The 26367-nt window shown below is 48.8% G+C and overlaps 1 protein-coding gene across 4 annotated transcripts in view; it reads right to left on the bottom strand.

Annotated features, from left to right (window-relative positions):
• Positions 1-26367, bottom strand: part of AGO4 (argonaute RISC component 4) — a 601932-nt gene that overhangs the window by 215573 nt on the left and 359992 nt on the right. For all 4 annotated transcript variants that reach the window (XM_078681164.1, XM_078681162.1, XM_078681161.1 and 1 more), the window contains exon 12: positions 15084-15268. In XM_078681164.1, the coding sequence (XP_078537290.1) occupies positions 15084-15268 (185 nt within the window). The remainder of the gene's footprint in view (positions 1-15083; positions 15269-26367) is intronic.

Genomic DNA, 26367 nt, shown 5'->3' with positions numbered 1-26367 from the left:
GGGGACCCCATCCCAGATGTTCCTCCAGGATGATACCAAGATATTCAAAGGTCTTCACCCTTTCCAATGGGGTTCCACCTAGGAGGGGATTCGGTCGTGTGTCTCGGCGGATTAAAGATCATAAACTTGGTTTTACCCAAGCTGATCTCCAATACCCTCTGTACACAAAATTCGGCGAATCCATCGAGGATACGTTGGATGCCTGTAAATGTCTTGGACAACAACAAAGTGTCGTCCGCGAAAATCAGAGCGGGCACCTTGCCGGTAACTAATTTCGGGGCATCAATATTTCTTCCTCGAAGGAGATTATCAACGAGACCATTGATGTACAGGCAAAAAAGGGTAGGAGCCAGAACACACCCCTGGCGCACCCCTTGGCTCACCGGGATGCGGTCTGACAAGTCCCCCTGTTTCCCACATCTTACCCGGGCATAATTGTCCAAGTGCAATCTCATCAGGACATCAAGTAAATACTGGGGTAGGCCCAGATCTTGTAGTACCTTCCACAGTTTACTTCTAGCTACTAGGTCAAATGCCGACCGCAGGTCAACAAAGATCATGTAGAGGCTGCCACCCTCTACAGTCACAGTTTTCCAATAAATGACCTGCAGTCTAAACAACTGATCCACCGTTGATGTGCCCTGCCTAAAACGCGCTTGGAAGGGGGACAGGATCTCGTTTTCTTGCATCCAGGTCTGTATTCTTCCTAGAATTATTCAACCCATCAGTTTCTGCGTCACGTCTATAAGGATTATTGGCCTATAGTTTGACAGCTTGAAGGGGGCAACCTTTCTTGAAAATGGGAACTATTTCAGCACCCCGCCATGTATCCGGAGGGTCCATACCTTCAAGTACGCTATTGAAAAGGACACCCAAGTACGGAACCCATACTTTCGGCTCAGAACGATATAGATCTCCCGGTATCTTATCTAAACCAGGGGCCTTATTAGGGGCGAGTTTCAAAATCGCCTGCTCTACCTCCTTGGATGTGATCTCCCAGGCCCCCTCCAGTCGATACTCGTGGGGGAGAAATCTCTGGGCAGTCTCCGGTCTGAGAGGAGTACAAAGCCCCAAAGTGTGCTTCCCAGGCAGAGGCAGCTATGTTCGGTTCATTGGCCACAGCACTGGCCCTGCTCCCACAGCTGACAATTGTCCAGAAGGTTTTAAAGTCTTTGGAATCGAGTGCAATTCTAAGATCTTCCCAGTTTTCTGCCTCCCAATCTTTTCTCACCCTCTGGATAGCCTGCTTGTAGGAGCTCCGACAGCTTGATCCTAGATTTATCCTTAGACTTGACCGCAAGGAGCAAGTTCTTGGCTTCCCTGCAATGTGCATTATACCAGGGATTTGCCAAGTCTAAATTGGTCCTCGGTTTACCCGCCGTACTGAAGACAGAGAGGATCTTGGTGAGGCCTTGATGGATTTTCCGAGCCTCATCCCCCCCTCCCTGGGCTGTTATCTCTGTCTTGGACCTCACCCATATCACTTAGACTAGTTAGAATCATTCGATAGACCTCTGCAAGTTTGCTTGGGGAATATATTATCTTTGGTCACTTAACTCTTCGCCTATTATTGGCTAAAAGAAGCGGGGGTCCAACAGGATTTTGAGAAGGGGCTGGTTTTGGAATACCCATACTTTCTGATTTTAGCGTCATAACCAGAGGGTTCTGGTCACTGTCTTTTCTTTCATCTATCTTAAAGTCCAGGACCATTGCCCATATTCTGTGTTCGACTAGTATGTAGTCCAAAATAGAATTACAACCTTCTCGATTGAATGTCATACGCCCTGGTGTGTCGGATTTCGTCCTTCCTTTACAAGCCGCAAGAGAAGCCAAAAGTGTAAATCGGTTGATTTGCAATACAAGAGGGGTCCAAGCTCTAACTACCTGAATCTGTGGTGCCGGTATATGCCAGATTCGGTCTTCATCCTCTATATCAACTTGACTTGTAAGGGGCTCAAACTGACAACTACAGTCACCACCCACAATTTGGATGATAGCCGAGTCTAGAGTTGAAGAGAACTACTGGAGCTGATCTATAGTGGCAGACTCCTTCCCACTCACGGTTGGGCGGGAATATACATTTATCAAGGCAATTTGTCTGTTTTCTGGAAAGGTGAGCAAAACACACTAGACATCTAGAGACCCCGTGGGGATGTCAACAGCCTGTGCCCCTAAGTGAGTGCCCACCCAAATGCTAAGCCCTCCCGAGGGTCTCCCCATTCCCTTTTTAGTTGCTGGTATGCTAAAGGTGGAATACCCCCGCCTTAATGTCTCACCCAATGCACAGGTTTCCTGGAAGAGGCAAATATCGCTACCTTCCACAAAAGCTCCCCACTCTGGGCATAGCAATTTATTTTTAATTCCTGCCACATTCCATGACAAAATTTGCACTGTTTCCTTTAGCTCACCCTCCCTGGATTCTGATATCAGTGGCTCTGGACCGAATCCTATGATAAGCGAGACATCCATACTGTTTACTATGCAGTTTAGGCTGGTCCCACCACCCTCCGACACAGCTGCCCTTTCCACTACCACCTGTGGCACTGTGCCTCTAGGGCCCATTTGGCTCCCTATACCGGAAATGCTAATCTCTACACACGCCCCCTCATTATAGTTCACAGTTCCCTTAGCAGCACCCTCTAGGTCCCTCTCCACAAGTCCACCCTCATCTGGACTGGGTGCATCGCTAGAGCACCCTGAAAACTCAAGGCGGCTATAGTCCGTACACAGGGCATCCTTGTTGCCCCTTGGGCACTGTGGTAGAACCCGCCGTCAATCTATCTGGTCTAGGACACTGAATCTGTTACTCAGTGCCAACATATCCCAGCTGGGAGTATTGTTATTATTACCCAGCAAGGGGGCCTGACCACCCTGGGTTCTAGATCCAAAGGTGACATAGTCCTCCCATTGTTGCTGCCCTCTTTCCCCAGTGGGAGTTGGATAAAAATAGGTATGGGGTAATGATTGAATTTGCATTCTCAAGTCACTAGGACCCCAATTAGAAATATAGTCCACCACCTTCCTATCTCTAAAATTAGGAACACAATCACCCCTGATATTTTTCACTCTGGGGGCCACCCATTCAACACGACGGGCAAATAGCATTTCACTTGATGCATGGGGAGGTAATGGCCTATTATGGTTAAGCCAATGCATGAATTTGTTTTTAAAGTCCCTATACTCCTCCATTTTCCCCCCGATTCAACACTGGAACTCCTGTCAGAACAATGACATATGGGGCAGACTCAGGGGGGAGATCCAAACATTTCAGTGTGGTACTAGAATGGACAAGGCCTTCACCTCCCATGTTTGGGACTTGTCGATTAGCAGCCCCTCCACCCCTCCCGCACATAGACGGTGTACCCCCCTCACATCATTCCCGCTGTTCCCCCTCTGCTGCATCAGCTGTACCGATGCAACAGTACCTTCTGTGCTTTGAACATCTGAATTGTTTGGTATTAGAACAGGGGGGTTACAGGTGGCATTGGCACTTACACTACCAGTGTCCATCTGTACAGTATGAACAATAAAATCCAAACTTGAGCCTGCCCCACACACCCCACCGGTTACTGGTTGGATACATTCTAGACATGACAACCTGTTCTCAATATCATTGAGAATTTCATATAGGGGGCTACAAGTCTCTACGAAGATGGTTTCCATTTTTACCCAGAATTCCTCTCCATAGTAGTTTGTTGAAGTTGGATTTGTGGTTGGCGGTGTCATAGGTATTAGTCCCAGGCGCTGGTTAGTGTCTCTATCCATATGAACCCTCTATGGTAGTAGACGCTTGTCCCTCGACAGTGGTATTACATTACTGAATTTTGGCTTTCCTCTTGTTTGGCGGAGCGTCCCCTTGTTTTCTTTTAGCCACTGCCACCGGTGGCTTTAGACCCCTCATGGAGCTGGTAGCAGATCGCGTTTTTAATTTACCCATAGGAGATCCAGGAGGGTCAGGAGAGCAGACCCTATCTGCGAGCCCCAGATCAGGTATAGCTAGCAAGGAATCCAGTGGGGCCGGAGATTGTACGACGACCGGTCCTACAATGGTATCGGTGGGTCTAAATTCCACTTGCGCCTGGTGTAGTCCCTCGCTGGTAGCATCACCTGCTGGTGATCTAATCAACACTGAATGGTTAGGTGATGGTGCCTGCGCCAAGTGGCCCAAAGAAGACCTTTTGTCCCAATTAGGGTCAAGTGATGGCCTTTTCTCCACAATATCAATTTGGTGGTTCAGCATTGATGATGCCCTAATCAAAAATTGGTCCAGCGTCCCTATAAATGAGCCACCAGGGATTGACTCTCTCCCCTTTCCTACATGTACTGTTGCCATTGGTTAGACAGTGCGGTAGTTGGTACACTTATTCTCCAGAGAAACCACTGAAATGTAAGCTTAAGAATATTTTTCACTGACCTTAATGGTGCTTTAGAGTGAAGGCGAAAGAGGGAGGCCCCGTCCCGGGCTCAGACGGTCCCACCCTTGTCCCGGGCTTCACCCGGCGCGACCCGCGCGCGATCCCACGACGCGGGGGCTGAGCTCGAATTTAAAGCGCCTCCGGGAGCAGAAATGGCGGTGGCGGCTTCCGCCGCAAGGGAGCCTGGGAGTAGTAGTCCCCATCCTCCACTCAGCGGCCGCAAGATGTAGAACTGCGGCAGCGGGTGGGGGGACCAGGGAGACCAGCAGCAAGGCAGGAGACTAGGTGAGTTTATCTAAATACCCCCCTTCAATTGTCCATGGGTGTTGAGGTACAGGGCCTCTAAAGGTGGCACAATAGGTTCTGTAGCCCTTAGATGCCTTCCCTGGTCATAGTGCCCTTGGTACCCATGTTACTTTTTACAAGGGGCTTACCTGTGGCCAGGGATTTGCCAATTGTGGGTACAAAGGTACAGTCTTTGGAAACAGACCGGGGAACAGGATTGGCAGGGACCCAAGGCACATCAAGTCAGGTGGCATCAGATGTCAAGCAAAAAGTGGGGGTAACCTTGCACAATGGAGCACTTTCTTATAGTCAGTTTAAAAACCAACAGTGTCCCTCCGTCACCTCATCTTCGGTGGCGAGGCCATGCGCGAAGGTCAGGTGAGGGTGCGGGGAGACGAAGGTCAGGTGAGGGTGCGGGGAGACGAAGGTCAGGTGAGGGTGCGGGGAGACGAAGGTCAGGTGAGGGTGCGGGGAGACGAAGGTCAGGTGAGGGTGCGGGGAGACGAAGGTCAGGTGAGGGTGCGGGGAGACGAAGGTCAGGTGAGGGTGCGGGGAGACGAAGGTCAGGTGAGGGTGCGGGGAGACGAAGGTCAGGTGAGGGTGCGGGGAGACGAAGGTCAGGTGAGGGTGCGGGGAGACGAAGGTCAGGTGAGGGTGTGGGGAGACGAAGGTCAGGTGAGGGTGTGGGGAGACGAAGGTCAGGTGAGGGTGTGGGGAGACGAAGGTCAGGTGAGGGTGTGGGGAGACGAAGGTCAGGTGAGGGTGTGGGGAGACGAAGGTCAGGTGAGGGTGTGGGGAGACGAAGGTCAGGTGAGGGTGTGGGGAGACGAAGGTCAGGTGAGGGTGTGGGGAGACGAAGGTCAGGTGAGGGTGTGGGGAGACGAAGGTCAGGTGAGGGTGTGGGGAGACGAAGGTCAGGTGAGGGTGTGGGGAGACGAAGGTCAGGTGAGGGTGTGGGGAGACGAAGGTCAGGTGAGGGTGTGGGGAGACGAAGGTCAGGTGAGGGTGTGGGGAGACGAAGGTCAGGTGAGGGTGTGGGGAGACGAAGGTCAGGTGAGGGTGTGGGGAGACGAAGGTCAGGTGAGGGTGTGGGGAGACGAAGGTCAGGTGAGGGTGTGGGGAGACGAAGGTCAGGTGAGGGTGTGGGGAGACGAAGGTCAGGTGAGGGTGTGGGGAGACGAAGGTCAGGTGAGGGTGTGGGGAGACGAAGGTCAGGTGAGGGTGTGGGGAGACGAAGGTCAGGTGAGGGTGTGGGGAGACGAAGGTCAGGTGAGGGTGTGGGGAGACGAAGGTCAGGTGAGGGTGTGGGGAGACGAAGGTCAGGTGAGGGTGTGGGGAGACGAAGGTCAGGTGAGGGTGTGGGGAGACGAAGGTCAGGTGAGGGTGTGGGGAGACGAAGGTCAGGTGTGTGGAGTCTGGCAAGTTTGGGTTTGGAGAGGGCTAAGCGGGTAGTTAGTGTAATGGGGCTGCAAGAACCAGAATCCTACAGGTTCATTGTTACTTTTTTCTTTGATCCACTCTACTCCTCCACATCTACGGTTAATGTAATCCCATTCCATTCACATTCCAACTACATCCTCCTTTGGACTCCATAAAGCAAATCGTACTGCGGAATGGCTAGAACACTGCAGATCACTCCGGTTTACGTCAGTACTTGTGCATCACATCTCAATTTGTAATGTCCACTCATACGCCGATAAGCTTCAAAGCTTATTCATGCCATACTGTCCTGAATTAAGTCACTTCTGGGTGGATACCATTTAATGCCCTCTCATTGCTGGACAGTGCCTTCAGGGCCCAGTTATTTCTGGGAAGACTCCATTTAGTAATCAGATTGCCTAACTGTACAGCCAGGTCTTGGGCATATGTCTCCTCTGGGTGGACTCCACAGAACACACTGGTTATTTAACTCAATAGGTGTTGGGGTAAGGTTCCCCGTAGGCAGACTGGATGTAATATTCTACAATTGCTTAACCAAGCTGCAAGGACTTAGGAATAAGTCTCTCTTGAGTGGACCCACGCAGTTTTGCAGGTTACTTATTCATTTCTCAAAGGAAATTTCCCATAGCTCCATAGTAGGCATGTACAATAGTACATGATGCACCAATGAATCACATTTATGGTATCTCATACTGTAGGCTTAAAAAATTACTGAAGGTATATGTCTACCTGCACTGCTACCTAGTCTCTCTAGAATTCATGGTTAAATGCAGATGCACCATGTTTTGAGCAAGTCTCAAAACCACACACATTGGGTAGGCAGTAAAAGGCCAACCAAAAACCAGAGACAAAGGGACCTTCTAGTAATGAGGTTCTCATTTCAACAACATTACGAAATGAAATAAGAAGTTTGATAGGGACAATTCCAGTTCTAGGAGAATATGCTTCTCCTGCAAGACTTGACCTAATCTACATAACTGAATAGGGTGACCAAGATATTACTACGGCTCTAAACTGTTTAAGGTGTGCAATCTCAGGTCGAACATAAAACCACTTTAAACCTCCATAGGGCAGACTCCAGCAATGAAGATAAAAGACCATCACACAACAACCTGCACCCTGGCTGAATGCATTGACATATTAAAGAGGCAGAGGTCACTGGAAGGGAGACCAAAAGAACCTAACAAGAACTAGCCCCCATCGACCTTTTAGGTGTGGGGGAGGGGGATCATGTGTCTGTCACAGTGACAGTGAAGGGCTAAAGGGGTATGATTATGTGCAGTTTCTGAACTATACTGATAAGTACAAACAGCTGGTTACCTGGAAATAAAACTCATTGGTTGGGGGTAGTGGGGCGGGGACTTGAACCACTTGAGTGAGAAAATTGGCTCCATGGGGTTATCCTAATGCAAAGCTCTAAAAGACTTGGGGCTTGCAGGCCAATGGCTCTCATTACTGCAGGTGAAAACGAATAGTTTACCTGTCGGTGTAGTTTTACAGCTTGAAGACTTTCTGGATTCACTATGCTGTGCATTATACCGCCATCTAGTGGTTGGGCCCAGAATTGTAGTCTTTTTTCCTTCGTGGCCCAGGTGGGCGTCGACATACCACCATTTGGTGTCCTTCGTGACGTCGACGCGCTTCCTCTGGAACCTCCCACCTTTGGATTCTTTTTTTCTCTTGTTTTATTCCTTTTCTTTTTCTGTAAAGTCTTTCTCCAGTTTTAATCCTCTTCCTCCTGTCATCTTTCTGGTGTAGGAGGGTGCGGTCGCTAGCGAATCCATAAAGTCTTCAAGCTGCAAAATTACATTAACAGGTAAGAAACTATTCTTTTTGCAGCGTGAATCTTTCTGGATTCACTATGCTGTGCATAGACTTTATAGCGGTTTGTCATTTTTGTGGTGGCTAGGTGGAAGATTAGCTCTGGTTACTGAATAGGTGTTGTAAGACTTGTCCCACTTAAGCTTCCTTGTTCATTTGAATATCTACACAGTAGTGCTTAGTGAACATGTGCACTGAAGACCATGTTGCGGCTTGGCAAATGTCTCGAATAGGTGTGTTCTCTAGAAATGCAATTGTTGCTCCTTTCTTTCTGGTCGAGTGAGCATGAGCTGCTCCTTGTAACTGTTGCCCTGCTTGTTTAGGGCAGAGTTGTATGATTTATGCAATCCACCGTGCAATGGTATTTTTAGTAACTGGTCATCCCAAAAAACTGCTGGCAAAGGATACAAAGCTGCTTTGACTTTCTGCACTCTTGTCGTTTCTATATAGTGCATTACTGCCCTCCTAGCATCCAGTGTGTGCAACACCCTTTCTGCGCTTGTGGAAGGTTTTTGGAAAAAACTTGGTATTTGAATTATCTGATTGATGTGGAATAGTGACACCACCTTTGGCCTGAAATGTGGGTCTGTTCTCATAACAATCTTATCACTGTGTATTTGTAGGTAGGGCTCTTGAAGTGTTAGCGCTTGCAATTCACTCTTCGTAACAATGTGATAGCTACTAAGAAGGCTTGTCTTTAGCGTGAGCATGTGCAGTGTTACTTTGTGAATAGGCTCAAATGGTGCCTTCATCAATTGGGTTAGCACCCCGTTGAGGTTCTATGCTGGTGCTGGCATTTTGTTTGGGGGTGCGATTCTCTTTGCCCCTTCTAGAAATCTTTTTACTACTTGGGAGGTGAAGCAACTTCATCCTGTTTATCTTCTTGTGCAAGCCAATATCGCCGCTAAGTGCACCCATAGGGATGTGTAGCTTAGTTTATTCTGCAGTAGGTATGTTAAGTATTTTAGAACTGTTGATTCCTTTGTAGTTGCCCTTTGAAGTTTCTCCCTAATGCAGCATTCGGAGAATCTTTTCTACTTTGCTACATTGCATTTTCTTGTGGTAGGTCTCCTCGTCTCCCTGAGCAGTGCCATTGTGCTTGCTTGTAGTTTGAGTTGTGCATATTCTAGGTATTCAGGAGCCATGCTGCTAGGCTGAGGCTCTCTGGCTCTGGGTGCAGCACCCTTCCGTTCTGCATTGTTAACAGGTCCCTTCTGGGAAACCTGTGCGCTGGTGCTCTATTTGCGAGAAACAGGACTGTCTGGCCCACTGAGGTGCTATTTGTATGAGCGTCATGTAGATGATCCTGCATTTGTTGAGTACCCTGTGTATTAGGGGCATTGGGGGAAAAGCGTAGGCAAATGTCTTTGACCAATTTATCCATAGCGCATTCGCTTGGGACTGATGGCCTGGTTGTCTGGATGTGAGGTGTTGGCATTTTGCATTTAGGTGTGTTGCAAATAGGTCTATTTGTGGTATACCCCATTTCCGGAATAGCTTCTCTATTATCCGTCAGTTGAGCTCCCATTCGTGGGATGCTGACGTTTGTCTGCTGAGCCGGTATGCTTCCACATTGTCCTTCCCTGGGCGATGTATTGCTAGTAGGTCTATTCTTAGAGGAATGGCCCATATCCATATTTCCTGTGCTAGCCCGGATAGTGCCACCAAATTTGTTCCTCCTGGTTTGTTGATGTAGAACATGGTGGTTGTGTTGTCTGTTTTGATCAACACCCTGTTTCCGTACAGCTCCTTCTGAAAGGCTTTTAAGGCTAGGAACACTTTTTAGCTCTAGGTAGCGGATGTGTTTGACTGCATCCTGCTGGGACCATAACCCCCTCAACCTTGAGCCTGTATATGTGCGCGCCCCACTCCAGTTGTGATGGTCACGGATTGAGTTGGCTGTGTGAATGGTTTCCCCTGTGATATGTTTTCCTTGTTCCACCACGCTATTTCCTGATGCACTGCGTGTGTGACAACCAATAGACCTTCACAACTTGCGGTTGCCTGTGATCATTGCTGTGGTATCCATTCTAGGAACGGTCTCATGTGGAGGCAAATATTTGGGACCAGGTGTATGCATGACGCAATCATTCCCATTAGCTTGCTCACTGTCCGAGCTTGCCCCTTGTGGTAAAGAGTAGTCTCCTTCAGTAATGCCAAAGTTCTTTGCCCTGTATGGTGTTGATCTCTGCCCCAAAGAATATTTTCACTTGTTCAGGTTCTATTGAAGACTTTCCCCAATGGATTGAGAACCCCAGTCAGATTAGCGTTTGTATGACCTGCGGGTGTGTTTGCATGGTCTGTAGGAGCTTGTTTTTACGAGCCAGTCATCGAGGTAGGGGTATACATGTATTCCTTGCCTCCTTAGGTGTGAAGCTACCGCTGCTAGGCATTTTGTGAACACCCTTGGTGTGGATTGGAGTCCAAATTCTAGCACCATGAACTGGTACTGAATTTGGTTGATAACAAACCTTAGTAGGAGTTTGTGTTTTTTGCTGATACGCATCTTGTCTATAGTGGCCATGTAATTCCCCCCTCTTGTATCTGGGGTATTACTTTTTGCAGATTTGTCATTTTAAATCTTTGTGTCCTTATGAACGTATCTAGAATAGGTCTTAGCATTTCGTCCACTTTTGGTACGAGGAAGTATTTGGAGTAAACCTCCTTGTATGGCACTATTTCTATTTCCTCCTTGCTGAGCAAGAGCTAAAGTTCCTTTGCAGAGTTCACCTTGTTTGGCCTCTTGTTTGGAGGTTGTTTTTCTAGCTCTAAACCGTGGCCGTATTGTATGATGTTTAGTATCCATTTGTCTGTTGCAACCTTCCATTCCTGGAGGAAGTCCCTTATCCTGCTTCCCACTGGTGTTATATGGTCGAGGAACTGTTTGTCTTATGCGTGGATGCCCCCAAGAGGTGTTAGGGCTGGAGTTTGCCTTACGGCAAAGTCACTTGGAGGTGGATTGTTGCCCTCCTGTCCATGCCTGTCCCCGTCCGTTTGAGTGCCCTCTAAAGGACTGGCCTCGTGGCTGGTACTGCCAGTTTTGCTGCTGCTGTCCCTGCTGCTGCTGGGCCTGGCTGTTTACTTGATAACCTTGTTGGAAGGCTTGGTGCGATGTACCAGGTTGGTTATCTCCCCTACCTGCTGGTCTTCTTGAGGGTGTACCCCTTCTCATCCTTCTGAACTGCAGTGCTTAAATAGACCTTGCCGTCTCATTTTTTAGGGCTGAGTTAACTTGTCGTCAACTGGCGTTCCAAACAGCTGCTCTCCGTTAAAGCGTGTTTTAAGGAGGTTGTTCTGTACCTCGGGCTTGAAGCCTGAAATCCTAAGCCATGTGTGCCTTCTCTCCATCACCCCAATCATCATCTGCCTACTGGATGTCTCCGCAGCATCCAAGACTGACTTCAAACATGTCGGCCATGATTTCCCCTTCCTCTACCAGGTGGGTTGCCCTTTGCTGGTACTGTTCTGGTAGATGTTTCAGGAGTTGCCCAACCTCCTCCCAGTGCTGGTATGCATGCATGTTGATTAGGGCGCTGGATTTTGCGATGCGCCATTAAATTGCCGCACTCTGTTCTACTTTCTTCCCTATGAGGTCCATTTTTCTACTCCTTGTCTGGAGGTGATCCGGCATTTGCGGGTATATTGGCCCTTTTCCTAGCTGCTGCTGTTATTGAATCAGCTGGCACTGATCCCTGAACGTATGCCGGGTCCTCTGAGGAGTGTTTGTACTTCTTTTCGGTCGGTCCTCGGGGTCACTGATTGACAAAGCTGGCTCCCTGAAGGCCTCCCTGCCATGGTCCTTGCAAACACAACAATGATGGACAGAATGTGGATCAATGTCACACATTCACCCCAGTCCAAAGATCTGGGCCCAAATACATCGTTTTTCCACTCCACACCACCCTGGGTTAGACAATGGCGATATGCAAATCAGCGCTGACCCTGTGCCCCATGGGAACAGTCCAGTCCGAACTACAAAAGCCATGTCCTTCCCAGAACGGAAACAAGCATCCGAGGACCGGACCGGTTTCGAGGTAACACCTCTCTTCAGCCCGGCTAGCTTGATTCCAGTGTGTGGAGTGCCTGGGACTCACGTCTGAGCATCCCCAGTACACTTAGAGCGGTAACTGCAAACACAACAATGATGGACAGAATGTGGATCAATGTCACACATTCACCCCAGTCCAAAGATCTGGGCCCAAGTCCAGCTGGCTCCCTGAAGGCCTCCCTGCCATGGTCCAGCACACTAGGGAGCATGGGCAGGAACTGACTTCATGTTTGCCATGGTAGCAGAGTTTACAGGAGAAAACAAACCTTGAACTTCTCAACCTCCAACTTCATCCCATATGTCTCTGCTGCCTTGTTCACCACCAGATTATAGACACCTTTCTCGTCCGGCGGTGAAGGCCTCTACGGATATGTGTCTACTCCTTCCGGTATTTCAGCATCGAGGTCATGCCACTCCAAGTGCTGCGCCACCGAGAACATCAAGTCCTGGTATGTTTGCTGATCCGCCCTGCCTTCAAAGTAAAACAGGGCCTCTTCCTCCTGTTCTTTGACCGGTTCAGGTGTTTCGGCGGCTCAGGGTCCTAGTCGCCCCCTTTGGCCTTGGCAGCTGGCTTCGGTGGGATGGTGTACTGGCTCATCCTTTCAGCGAAATCCTTTTTTTGCTGCAGAATGCTCGCCATTTCGGCCTCGAGCCTCCTTTTCTTCCACTCAATCTCGGCAGCTTGTTCGGAGTCTAGAGTTGGCACACTTCCCTTCAAGGTCAAAGTTGCTGTTAACCCTTTTTTCTCACCGTCGGTGTCTTTCGAGGGCAGCCTTTGACAACCTAGATTTCTCTTGAATTTTTGCAGTCTATGAGTCCTTTTCGAAGGATCCGCTGGGCTGCTTGTACATGGGTGATGTTGCTTTCGCCGAGTGTTTTGACGGCAACGCTCCCTTCGAGGACTTGGCTTCATTCTTACGAGTGTCGGTCAAGTGTCTGGGAGTCGATGACTTACCTCCTTCGATGTTTTCTTTTAGACTTTGCCGAAGGACCGGAGGACTAGTCATCAATGTTGTCCTCTTCTCCACTTGGGAGGCACAAGTCTTTGAGCGATGGAGGTGGCCTCTGCCCCTGCATAGTGTAGTTTGCCCTTCTCTGTCTCTCCTACTCTGAGGGTCTTCGGTGTGAAGACCGAGCACGAGTTGTAGTCCTCGCTGTCCTGGTCAATCGGCATGCAGAGGTTGCAGACTGGATGATCCTTCTAGGCGTATTTGTGGTGGCAATTGTTGCAGAAATTGAATGCTGTTCTGACCGTTCCCGAGCTCATTTTCCGTTGAACGTTGAGATTTCGTGTGTAATCCTCCTTCGTCATCCCGCTTACCTGACCTGTAGTCAGGTGTGTTGAAATCTGATTGTCGTTTTTCTGTAAATGTATCGATTCGCTCTCCAAATCTCTGGAACTCTTCAGTAACGATCGACCCAACGGCGGAAAGAAGAATCTAAAGATGGCAACCAAAGGGTGGAGCTTCCGGAGGAAGCAAGTCAACGTCACAAAGGACACCAAATGGTGGTATGTCGATGCCCACCTGGGCAACGAAAGAAAAAATAAAAATAAATTAAAAAAAAGAGAAAAAGACTACAATTCCAGACCCAACCAGTAGATGGCGGAATAATGCACAGTATAGTGAATCCAGAAAGATTCACGCTGCAAAACTATGATATTACGTTTCAAATCGACAAAAAATGTACTTGTCTGTGCCCCTAAAACTAGGCCCTAAAAGCTTAGAATTGAAGGCTGGGCAGGTATCTACTGATGGATGCAGCCCACACACCAGATGCACTTAGAACAGAGGTCCCAGAAGTGAACCTGATAGGGGGTACACCAATCTACACAGTTTGGAAATCCTTAAAAGCTGTAATCAGTAAGTTTGATAGCCGCACAACTTAGCCAAAAAGAGAAACGGATCCTACAGTCCATTTTGAAGGCAGAGCCACATGCAACAGAACTGTGATACAAGACTAATGAAGCATAGATAGACTATAGAGAGGTTTAGACAATTAAATAGGCTACAAATTAATAGGTCTTCTAGAAGATGTCCTTGCAGCTGTCAAGCAGATAAATGCTTCTAATCCATCATTGTCATACTGGGTCTGAAGCCTGTTGCAGTGAGTGTAATGAAAATGTATCTCTCTATTAGTTGCCTGAAATAAATGGTTCTAAGCCAAACACTACACAAGTCTATAGATCCAAACCAGAAGCCAAGTGTGCTAACAGCAGACCAGAAAGCCAGCTTCGGGTGAGACCGCTTAATTTAAGAGGTGGGTTTTTCACACCCTCTGAACACAATCTAAGATTTGAGGGCTGTGATCTCAATGAATAGGCCAAGATCTAGCAACTACAAGTGGGAGTTGGCTGCATAAACGCTTTTTACAGTGCCTCAGACTGGAGGCAGACCATGTTCAAAACATAATTTTTGCATGACGGTAATGAGGTACACAGAAACATTCACAATATCAGGTCATGGCTACTTCGGGAAGCCAGGATAAGAACTCTTGTTTTATGATTTTAGTCGACAAAACTAGAAGTGCTCAATCAAACAATGGAAAGGCCTACAAGGAAGAGAAGCCTGTCCACCACAGAAACTAGTGAAACTGACAAACGGCATGACCTGCATTTCCTCAGGTGCAGGGGATTTCGCATCACTAAAAAGTAAACAGTTTGAGAAAATATAGATAAGCCAAGTGTAATTTGGCAATAGAGACAGGACATTGATTAAATGCTGAAGTCCGACTTATTTTCCCATTAGTAAAACTAACTTTGATTCAATTGCCAAAAAACGTAAGCTACTCAAAACAATAGTTACAAACCTGCAACAGGGATTTCTCTAGCATTACATTCTCTCAGAGATTCACATACTCTGACAAACTACAGTCAAGCATCAGACACGAGTGAACGATTCAAAGCATGTGAACCTATGCAAGACCGAATGCTGCATACTGAAAGTGTTGAAAGGTAGCCAACACTCCAGATGCACATAGTTTAACATGTTTCTCACTGAACTAACACACCCATAAAAGAATTAATCACTGTATCCGGATAGGTGTATTTAACCCTCCCCTTACTCGCCCCATACCATAAACAGGAGTCTTTCCAGGGAGGATCACGACAATCAGCTGCAGACCAACATAAGTTAGCTTTAAGTGCTTGAACATGGGTTCCACGCTGTCGGCACCCTGTGCATATTTACAGAAACAAGGCTGCCCCTGGATCGGCATCCCCGCATCTTTTGAGATCTTGCGCAGCTGGTCTGTAAAGCTCCTATTCAAGACAAAGATACAAGGATAAGAAAAATTGTTTAGGATGCCCAGCCAAAATACAAATCAGTAACATGTACACAAGATTTTTAGCAGCAGGTGCTTAAACAAGGATAGTAACAAAACCCCAAGCACCAGGTTTTTCATTTCCAGGTTTTTCATTTTCAGTTTTCACTCCCTGCTATCTCTTTTCATTTAGTCCAACCAGCTGTTTTCATTTTTTAATTATAGGACCTGCCTTGAGTTAAAGACCAGCCAGGCTCAGACTCTAGTCCACTTAGGTTGAGCACTGATCATTTATGTATGAAGGAGTGGATATTCAAAACATGGGGAAAATTGTTGATCACAGCTATTCTCCCAAGTAGACAAGTGTATACCCTCATGTAGACAAGTGTAACCCCATTGCAGACGAGTAACAAACGGTTCACCAGAAAAATGGCAAGTTGGAAAAGTTCTTCCAAGGACATGCCGGGAGCTCACTGACGCGTCTAAGTGAGTAATGGCTACTAAAAAGGGAACCTTCCAAGACAAGAAAGAAATGCATTACTTACCTGTAACTGCAGTTATCCAGTATTGGTGTCTTTCATAGATTCACATGCCTGAATCATTCCCCGTCGTCGAGATGGGAGTCCCCGGTACATAGAAAAGTAATGTCCTATAGATATACATAGAGAAAAGTAGGCCTAAGGGCCTTGCCTTAGTAGCCTATCTATGTCCTTTTGTAAAAAGGACCAAACTCTAGAAGGTAGCCAATCAGCTACCACTTCCTGCCAGGAGCCTCAGTCTCAGATTTTCGTACGCACCAAGCTAGGTAGGCGTAATATATGATAGAGAGAGAGATGAGACCTTCCTGGGGAGGCGGGAGGGTTGCATGTGAATCTATGAAATACACCAATACTGGATAACTGCAGTTACAGGTAAGTAACGCATTTCTTATCCAGTATTATGGGTGTCTTTCATAGATTCACATGCCTGAATCAGAGTAGCAAGCAATACATTATGCACATTTGTGATGGGGCAGTATAAGCAGTCTGAGATAATACACATCATGCGACTAGCAACCATCAAAAAGTAAACAGAATAAAGAAGTAAATGTGCATACCAGCAAAGGATGGTGGGAAGGAGGAAGGCTCATCTCACTGGAATAGATGGCGAAGTACAGCCTGGCCCACAGCTGCATCCTGCATCAGTTCCGTATCCAGGCAGTAGTGCCTGGTAAATGTGTGCGGCGACTTCCAGGTCGCTGCCCTGCAAATGTCCAGAATTGGCACCCCAGCGAATAGTGCAGCCGATGTTGACATAGCTCTTGTAGAATGAGCTCGTACTGTGGATTGTAATGGTCGTCCGGCTTTCTCATGGCAAAAGGCAATTGCAGAGGATATCCATCGTGAAATGCTTTGTTTGGAAAGTGGCATGCCTTTTCTTGGTCTGCTGAAAGCGATGAAAAGCTGATTCGTTTTCCTGAAATGCTTTGTTTTGTCTAGGTAAAATTTAAGACATCTCTTTAGGTCCAAAGAGTGAAGGGATCTTTCAGCTGCAGTACTAGGATTTGGGAAGAATGATCGGAGGACTAGTGGTTCATTTAAATGGAAGTCCGAGGGGACCTTAGGAATGAAGCGAGGATTAGTCCTTAAAATCACTCTATCTTCCTTGAACTGCATGAAGGGATCGTGTATGGAAAGAGCTTGTAGCTCGCTGACCCGTCTCGCTGAGGTCAGAGCTAAAAGTAGGGCTGTTTTCCATGAAATGCATTTGATATCAGCCCTATGGATGGGCTCAAACGGGTGTTTCATCATTTGGTTGAGTACCACATTAAGGTGCCATGTTGGTGGAACTCTGCGTGGCTGAGGAAAGGATCTGTAGAGCCCTTTAAGGAATTGCTTTATTAATCTGTGGGACCAGAGAGAGGGTCCTTTGGAAGTTCTTGTAAAGCGGGAGATTGCTGCCAGATGAACTCTGATAGAGGCATGGGCAAGTCCTGATTGTGCCAGGTGTAATAAATATGGTAGGAGCTGCTCCGGAGTGATCCGAAAGGGATGGAGATCTTTGTCCATACACCAAACGCAAAAGTGTTTCCATTTCAAGGAATACGTTTTGTTTGTGCTGTCTGCCCTTACCTTCGCTGGGACATCCTTGCACTCCTGCGGAATGTTTAGTTGGTAGAACTCTCGGTACTCAGGAGCCATGCCGATACTCAGAGATTTCAGATTCGGGTGGAGTACTTGGCCTTTGGACATCGTGAGTAGGGATGGATGCTGGCCCAGATGGATTGATGGTTGGACTGAGAGGCGACGGAGGTCCGTGAACCAATGCTGCCTCGGCCAGTACGGGGCAATGAGAATCAGTGTGCAGTGCTCGGTTTTCATTTTCCGAATGACTCTTGTTATTAGGGGAAATGGCGGAAATGCGTACGCAAACACGTTGCGCCAGGCGATGGAAAATGCATTTCCTAGTGACCGCGATTGGGGATGTCAGCTTGCGAAGTTGTGGCATTTGGCATTCTCCCTGGTGGCAAAGAGGTCGATCTGCGGTCTCCCCCATTTCGAGAAAATGTCGTTCAGCACTTTTTGGTTGAGTTCCCATTCGTGGGACAGAGACATCTGTCTGCTCAGAGCGTCTGCTATGACATTGTCCTTGCCTGGGACATACTCTGCTGTTAGCTTGATATTGTGGAGTACTAGCCAGTTCCAAATTTGTGGCGATTCGCGAGATAGTGTCAGCGAACGTGTCCCTCCCTGCTTGTTCAAGTAGTGCATTGTTGTTGTGTTGTCTGTTCTTACAAGCACTGATGAGTCTTTGATGCGCGGGAGGAAGGCCTGGAGATTTAGGAAAACTGCCTTCAGTTCTAGGAGGTTGATGTGGAGTTTCCTCTCTTGGTCTGTCCACTTGCCACTGATTTGCAATTCTTGAAGGACTGCTCCCAATCCTTCTAGAGAGGCATCTGTAGTTATGACATGTGGAATTGCAGGCAGCAGGAACGTTAGTCCTTGCGATATGTTCGTGGGTGTCCTCCACCAGAGTAAGGCCTTGGTGATTTGGCGAGTAATCACGATGTGATCCTCGAAAGAGCCTGTACACTGAGTCCACTGCTTGGTCAAAGACTCTTGGAGGGGGCGCATTCTGAGCCAACAGTGAGGAATGAGTAGTATACACGAGGACATCATCCCTAGGAGGGACTTGAAAGTACGGACTCGGATGGTGTTCCTCAAAGTCACTGCGGTGGCCAGAGTAATTAGTTTGTGTTTCCTTTCCTGAGATGGGAATGCTTTTGAAGAGGTCGTAGGGGGGCGCTAGGTGGCGCACTTGTGAATGGATGCCTTTCCGTGAGGCTCCCACATCCTGGCGACATTGATCCTGCATTTCTCCTGTTCTCGGCACTCTACCGGGCTGTAACTTCTCCCATCTGTAAAGGGGGATCCTCGGAAGCTCCGGTGCAATTTTGGTGCCGATAGCTTGCGGACTTCGGGCGGGAGAGGCTCTTCCGTTACCAGCGGTCTTGACCGGTGGAGGAGACTACGCGGCTGGGCGGCCTGCCTGACGACGCAAGGCTGGGGATTCCGTGGAGAAGGGCAGGCCCCAATTGGCACGAAAATCCCCTGCAGACAGCGAGGCGACGGAGGTGAGGGACGAATGCTGTGAGCCCTGCGCGTAGCGGTTACCAGCACCGTGTGTGGCCGTGAGACTGGCCCTGGTGAGACTTATCCCGCCTGAGCACTGCACGCCTGCAACCCCTGCGACCCTCGCTTCATCGTGTTTACTGTTGAGTGCTACCGGGGCCCTGCAGGGACTCGAAAACATGGCGGCTGGCGCCGGAGAAAAAACTGCGCTGTAAACGGCGAGTCCTAGGGACGGATTGCTCGGCTTGCCCACATTGTGCTGAGGAGTGGAGTGGATACGCTTGACTGTGCGCTACCACTGTGTGCTAGTGGGGATTCCAATGCCCCTTGTTGCTGGCTGAATAGGTCGCCCTGCCACCTACGAGAGACGAGGAGTTGGGTCCGCCAGAAAGTGACCGGTGCTGTCAACAACGCGGTAAGGAGGAGCTGGCAAACTGCTACTGCGTAAGGCACCCCCCCATCTCATACTGTTGGCCTTGATAGTAGCGGGAACTACGCTGACCTGCGATTGGTGCCTACACCCATGGAAGAGGCAGCGTGATGCTACCCTTTGCGTGCACATCAGCGTAGGGACGAACAATTGGCTGCGCTCTTGCAGATTAGGGTGCCATACCGACGACTGAATGCAACCCAGCTACTAGAGTGCGTGCACCTACTCGTTCTCGGCCAGCGTAGGAGTGGCAATTGTGTTTTCTACCTGGTGAGGGCTCCCGACCACCCTGCTTGAGACTTGGGAACCCTGCGACTTCAGAGTGCAGAACATTTGCTGGTTTGCTGTGAGACGGCAGGGGCATGGTCAGGTCTAGGTCTGCTGGGCTGCCTACGGCCAGGAAGAATCGTCAGAGCCCTGTCCTGGACGTACATCTGCATCCTACACGGTTCCTGATCCCAGGGGGTGCCTGGTTGTTTAGCGACATACGCTGACTGGTTTGGTCTACTCACCTGCCTTTCCGGAGTGCTCCTGGTAGCGCAGTTCCTTGCATATCGTGTCCGTCACCCTGACCGGTGGCGAAAATGGGCAGGCCAGATGCGCGGCAACCAAAACTCACGTTTGACGCTACCAAAAAGGGGACTCGCACCAGCCCGGAACAGAAACAAACTGAGGCCGGTACCTCTGGTGATGGCCAGCCGACCACATCCACGGATGTCCAGGAAATCCTCCGCGAGATGCGCCAAGGATTTGCGACCATAGCGGATAAGGTAGACAGGATGTCGTCCCGGATGGATGCTGTTGTCCACAAACTGGATGTGCATGAGGGGAGACTAAAGGAAGCGGAACAGCGGGTTTCGGACATCGAGGATACCTCGACGCAGCACACGACGCGGCTTACTCGGATGGATGACCTACTGCGCACTATAGCAGCCAAGAATGAGGATTTGGAGGCGAGAAGCCGGCGCAATAATATACGCCTAGTGGGTATTCCGCAATCCACCAATGTGGGAAAAATGGAGGAATATGTGGAAAAACTCTTGCTAGCAGCGGTGGGCCCGGAAGCATTCTCGCCCCAGTTTATAGTGGAGAGGGCGCATAGATCCCTGGGCCCTGTGCCCAAACCGGGCATGAAGCCGAGACCTATTATTGCCCGCTTGCTGAACTATAGAGATAGGGATACTGCCTTGCGTGCGGCTCGAACCTCCAATACGCTCTCCTATGATGGCAACAATTTCACGATCTACCCAGATTTCACACCCATGGTGCAGGAGGAACGTCGCAAGTTCCTAGATGTCAAAGCGAAACTTCGCAATCTCCAGGTGGATTATGCTCTGCTCTATCCGGCTCGCTTGCGGGTCACTTGTCAAGGGCGTCAGAGGTTTTTCACGAAGCCGCAACAAGTAGAAGACTTCATCAAACACTACAAGCGTACGGCGCATCAAAATGGGGATGGAGAGGATGAGTCGGACCGGAGACGCGAACATATGGAGGATGATGAACAATGATCTCGCAGCTTTTGAGACTTTGGTGTTTCAATTTGATCCCTGTTCGTGAGTACTGATTCATGGGTTACTCCTTGGCTGTGATTATGTTCGCTGGTGGGTCCTCCTCCTCAAGTTAAGATGGGACTGGGGATTGGCCCGGGGGAAGCGGAGTTCGATTCTGTTCGCTGGGTGCCCCCCCCCCCACTGGCTGGATAGGCCCCGCCTGAGGGAGCTGGTGGAGCAGAGGGGGAAATGTGTGCCACCTGGAATGCTACCTAGAGGGTATTACCCATACAGTTACTGTTGGTATAGGGTATGTTCTCACCCTTGGCTGTTGAGGAAGTTGGGGCGGGTTGGGGGGGGATGACGAACCTGGCAAGTTGGGGATGCTTCAGTGGGTGGTGGGGAGGGAATGGGGGAATGCCTGGGGGTTGCGTGAGTTGAATGAGTGCGCTATACACAAGCAAACAGATATGGTTTATTGGTATTGGCAGGAGCGATTGCACTATGCTGTTGATATTGCTGACGCATGGTAACTTTCAAAAGTTGGACACAGCGGACATTAATGGGAGCGGAGGAAGTTAACAAATGTACCTTTCTATCATGGAATGTGCGGGGGCTTAAGGACATGCGTAAATGCAGACAGTTGGTGGCGTACTGGGATAGGCATAACGTACAGGTGGTTATGCTACAAGAAACTCACAACCCCCCATCAGCCACGTCCAATTTCGGTACAAGATGGGCGGGCGTGCGGGTTCTCAAACTACTCCTCGTACGCAAGAGGTACTGCCATCCTTATACATCGCGCCCTCCCATTTGTGCTGCAAGGTCACCATATAGATAAGGAGGGGAGGTATGTAGTATTGTGGGGAAGGTTGGGTGGGGAGAGACTCACCATTGCCAATTGTTATGCTCCTAATATCGATGACCCCCATTTTTTCACTTCGCTCTGGGGTATGGTGGTGGATGTAGGATCTACTCATGTGATTTGGGGTGGAGACTTCAACGTTGCTATACGCCCAGGGTTGGATAGAGCGGATGGGTGTTCGACCTACCATCCTGGAGAGAGATATGTCCTTCGGGGGATAGTGGATGATGAGGAATTAGTTGATGGGTGGAGACACCTTCATCCTGACCTGCTGGATGGCACGCACTTCACTTCATACACGGGAACATGGGCTAGAATTGACTATATTTTTGTGTCGAGAAATTTAGCACCCCATATCCTGACTGCGCAGCACCTACCCAGGACACAATCGGACCACTGCCCGGTTCTCCTGACTATAGACATGCCAGGGTTTAGTAAACCACGGCCACCTTGGCGATTACACCCTAACATTCTAATTGACACGGTTTTCCGGAGGAACTTAGAGATAACATAACTTTTTCCTCGTAACAAGGATACTGTGGATAGTGTGGAAACGGTCTGGGAGGCCTTCAAAGTTACAGTGAGGGGGTGGTGCATTGCTAAAAGCTCTGGGGTACTGAGAGACATACAGCGCACACTCCATAAGATGGAAGACCTGCGGGCTCTGGAGAGAGACATGGTATGGGGAGACACGGGGTCTACGCAGCAGGAATTCAGGGCCAAATTATCGGAATACGAAGCTGAGGCGCATAGAGAGGTACAGTTTAAGGGTAAGCACTGGAAAGCCCGCGCGTACAATGAGGGAGGGAGACCGGGGAGGGCACTGTCCATGGCAGTTCGCATAGCACGAGGTTCTAACGCTATCCTAGAACTGGCGGATGGGAGGACATGCAAAGACTCAGCTGGCATACTAAACACACTCCAAACACTATGAGCAACTGTATACATCGCGAGCGACTGGGGACTACTTGGACAGCTTCCTGGGGGATATCGCACTCTGCTGGATAAGCGATGCCCATAGACAGTTTCTAGGAGCTCCATTCAAGCTCGAGGAAGTGCGATATGCCATAATGTCCTTGAGCAACGGGAAGGCACCTGGTCACGATGGGCTTCCCGCTGAATTTTATAAATGTTATATCGATGTCATGGCTCCTGTCTTGCAAGAGGTGTTTGAGGATGCCTTGGAAGAGGGCGTGTTGCAGAGATCCATGAGAGAGGTTGTAATTAAGTCTTTGCTTAAGCCGGGTAAAGATGCCTCACAATGTGACTCGTATCGTCCATTATCGCTATTGAACTGCGATGCCAAAATCCTGGCCAAGGTGCTCGCCACGAGACTCTCTCTGCTCATGACCACGCTCATATTGCCTGATCAATCGGGATTTGTCCCCACGAGATCTACAACGCACAACCTCCGTACTGTTTTCTCCCTAATCCAAACGGTGAGCCCTGAGATATCGCTCGCTGCTGTCTTTCTGGACGCATCAAAAGCCTTCGATTCCGTGGAATGGTTTTTTTTATTTACGGTATTGCAGAGGATGGGCTTTCCCCCGATATTTATTGATTGGGTGCGTTTACTATACACAGCTCCGAAGGCGAGAGTGCTTGCGAACGGCCTCTTGACTGATACTTTTGCAATAACAAGGGGTACTCGTCAGGGGTGCCCCCTTTCCCCTCTACTCTTTGCCATAGTGATAGAGCCGCTGGCCTGTCGCATTCGACAGCTACACAAAACCAGCGCATTTAACTGCTTTCAACGGCAACTCTCTATTTCGCTATATGCTGACGATATCACGCTTTACGTCAAGGAGCCCCAGACTACCTTGAACGCATTATTGCGAGAGTTTGTCACCTTCGGTGCCCTTTCCGGCATCTCCATCAACTGGAGTAAGTCCCAGTTTTTCCCCCTAACACCTGCTGTGTCGGAATTCCCGCTCGATTATCCTCTGGAATGGTGCTCTTCGGAGTTGCGATACTTGGGGATACAACTCTCGAGAGACAAGGGAGACACATTGCGACTGAACTATGGAGTGGCTATAACTAAACTGGCGGACTCGGTGACCCGTTGGATCAAACTCCCCTTGTCCTTGGCGGCTAGAGTCTCCCTCATAAAAATGGTGGTCTTGCCGCGTTTTCTATATATGTTCCTCAATATACCTTATCACCCGGGTGCTTTTTTTTCAAAACTCTGCGTTCCGAACTTATACGTCTGGTATGGGGGGGCAAGCAGGCGCGTCTTCGATAGGCGGTCATTACACAGCCTTATAGTGTGGGAGGTTTCGACATCCCTGATTTTGAAGTTTATTATTTGAGTGCACAGGCACACTACTTGTATTATTGGATGAAACCTACTGCCTTTATGCAGCAGGTTGCAGCGGAAGACTATTGCCCACCCACTGCCATTGGACGGTGTGGTTGATGCCCCCATATCGGTGTTGGAAATGCAGACTAATACGGTAACTTGTACAATGGATGCATGGCATAGAATAGGGAGACGTTTGCAGACCTCGCTACTTTATACGGCTTGACTACCACTGACTTATCACGCGCAAATGGCGCTCTTCCAAGAATTGGGCTCCCGGAACATGTGTCGCCGTTTAGGGATTCGGACGTGGGGCGATCTATTCCACGATGGGATATTTCGTTCTCGGGAAAAAAAAATTGGGGATAGTACGCCTACCCCCTTAGAGATATTCTATTTTTTACAGTTGCGAGAGGGCCTGAGAACCTTACTACCCGAATTCCCTCGCGAACCCCCCAGTGTTGCCCCGCTTATGGTTGTGCTAAGTAGCACGGATGGTGCGCATCTAGTGTTAAACATATATAAAAGCCTCCGGAAAGAATTACCGGTTGTGGAGAGCGCGGCTAGGACACTGGTCACATGACCTTGGCAGGGAAATCACGGATGACCAGTGGGAATATTGTTGTGCCCTATCGGGTGAGGTGATGTCTAGCTGTCGCTTTAAAATTATACATTACTAGTTCCTCCACAGGCTGTATTACACGCCAGTCAGGAAGGTCAGGTTCGGATTAGCTGACTCAGATGCGAGAGATGCGGACAGGAAGGGGCGGACTTCCTCCATTTAGCATGGGACTGCCTGCAGGTGCAGGAGTATTGGTCGCAAGTTAGTGAGGGCATCTCCCTTATGATAGGGATCACATTGGAATTGGATCCGCTGCTGTTCCTGCTGGGTTATACTGCACGCATAACGAGGAATGTTAGGAAATACACTAATGTTGCATTGTTATTGGCAAGGCGACATCTGGCATGCAGGTGGGGGCGGGGTCGTGCCCCTAAATTCAAAGACTGGTTACAAGATATGTTATACTGTCAGGAGCAGTATGGAATTTTCTCAGAGTTACTGCCTTTGACCTCTAGGGTCCACTGCAGGCATACCTACTTTTAAATGCAACACAGGGGACGGAGGGAGCCGATGTTCTTGATGTGACCCCAGCGGTGGAATTGTAATAGATACATGTGCAATATATAGGATCGGGGCGATGGGGGTGGGGAGTCTGATTGCCCTACTGCTGTTGACTAATTGAAGGTAAAGGTTACCACCCGACCGGCATTTCTGTGAGGCTGCGCGACTCTGTGGGGTTGGCTGAACTGCGGGACCATGACTGATTGCTGCTGTGAACTATAATGCTGGTTTACTCTGCTTCTCACCCACACCACTATGTACTAGGAATGTAATGCCGCTGTTTTTTAGGGGGGCGTGAATACGTCTTGTGTCTGATTATTGCTATGCCACACGCTCTACTGCTATATTGCTCTGTTAGCACTTCCATTGATTCACGAATTATGTTTCCATTTACTACCACTTGAATACTTGTCCAATGGCTATTTGCCCCGTTATGATTTCATGACCTGAAGTTGGCTGTGTCCGAATACTTTCCCTGTGATCTTCCTATCGTCTTTACCGTTATAGAACTGTATGTGTATCGCTGCCGGCCTAATATGGTTGTAGGCACACTGCTGTGTATGTGAGCACGAATAACAATAAAAGTTTATATAAAAAAAAAAAAAAAAAGATCGTATTTAGAGTTGCCCCTAGGAATGTTATAACTCTGGAGGGCTGTAAGGATGACTTCTCGTGATTGAATCTCAGGCCCAGCTTTTTGAAAATATTGAGACAGGCGTTGGAAGACATTTGTGCGCCTGCCATAAATGGTGCTTTCACCAGCCAGTCGTCCAGGTAGGGGAAGACCTGGTGTCCTTGCGGACGTAGGAAAGCTGACACTGGAGAGAGGCACTTTGTGAAAATGCGAGGTGCCGATTTGAGGCCGAATGGGAGGACACAGAATTGGTAGTGCTGACCTGCTACTGCGAATCTTAGGAATTGTTTGTGGCGCCTGTGTATTGGGACATGGTAATATGCGTCTTGCAGGTCTAAAGACGTCAAAGTCTCCTTCCTCTAGAGATCCCAAGATTTCCTGAATGGTCACCATCCGCAAGGATTGGCTCTTCAAGAATGTATTAAGTGCCCTGAGATCTAGTATGGGCCTCGATTTCTTCCTTTTCTGTTGTATTAGATAGAAGCGGGAATAAAATCCCTTCCCTTTTTGAGCGGATGGGACTCGCTCTATTGCTCCTTTCTTCAACATTGATGAAATTTCTTGAAGGAGTAAATCGTAGGCGTCTGTGTTGAATCTTGCGAGGAGGTGTTATCGGGGGGATTGAACTGAATTCCAATGAGTGTC

The sequence above is a fragment of the Lissotriton helveticus genome, chromosome 3_1 (genome assembly GCF_964261635.1).
Source record: "Lissotriton helveticus chromosome 3_1, aLisHel1.1, whole genome shotgun sequence".
In the NCBI taxonomy this organism is placed as follows: domain Eukaryota; kingdom Metazoa; phylum Chordata; class Amphibia; order Caudata; family Salamandridae; genus Lissotriton; species Lissotriton helveticus.
This window is presented reverse-complemented; position numbering and strand designations above follow the sequence as displayed.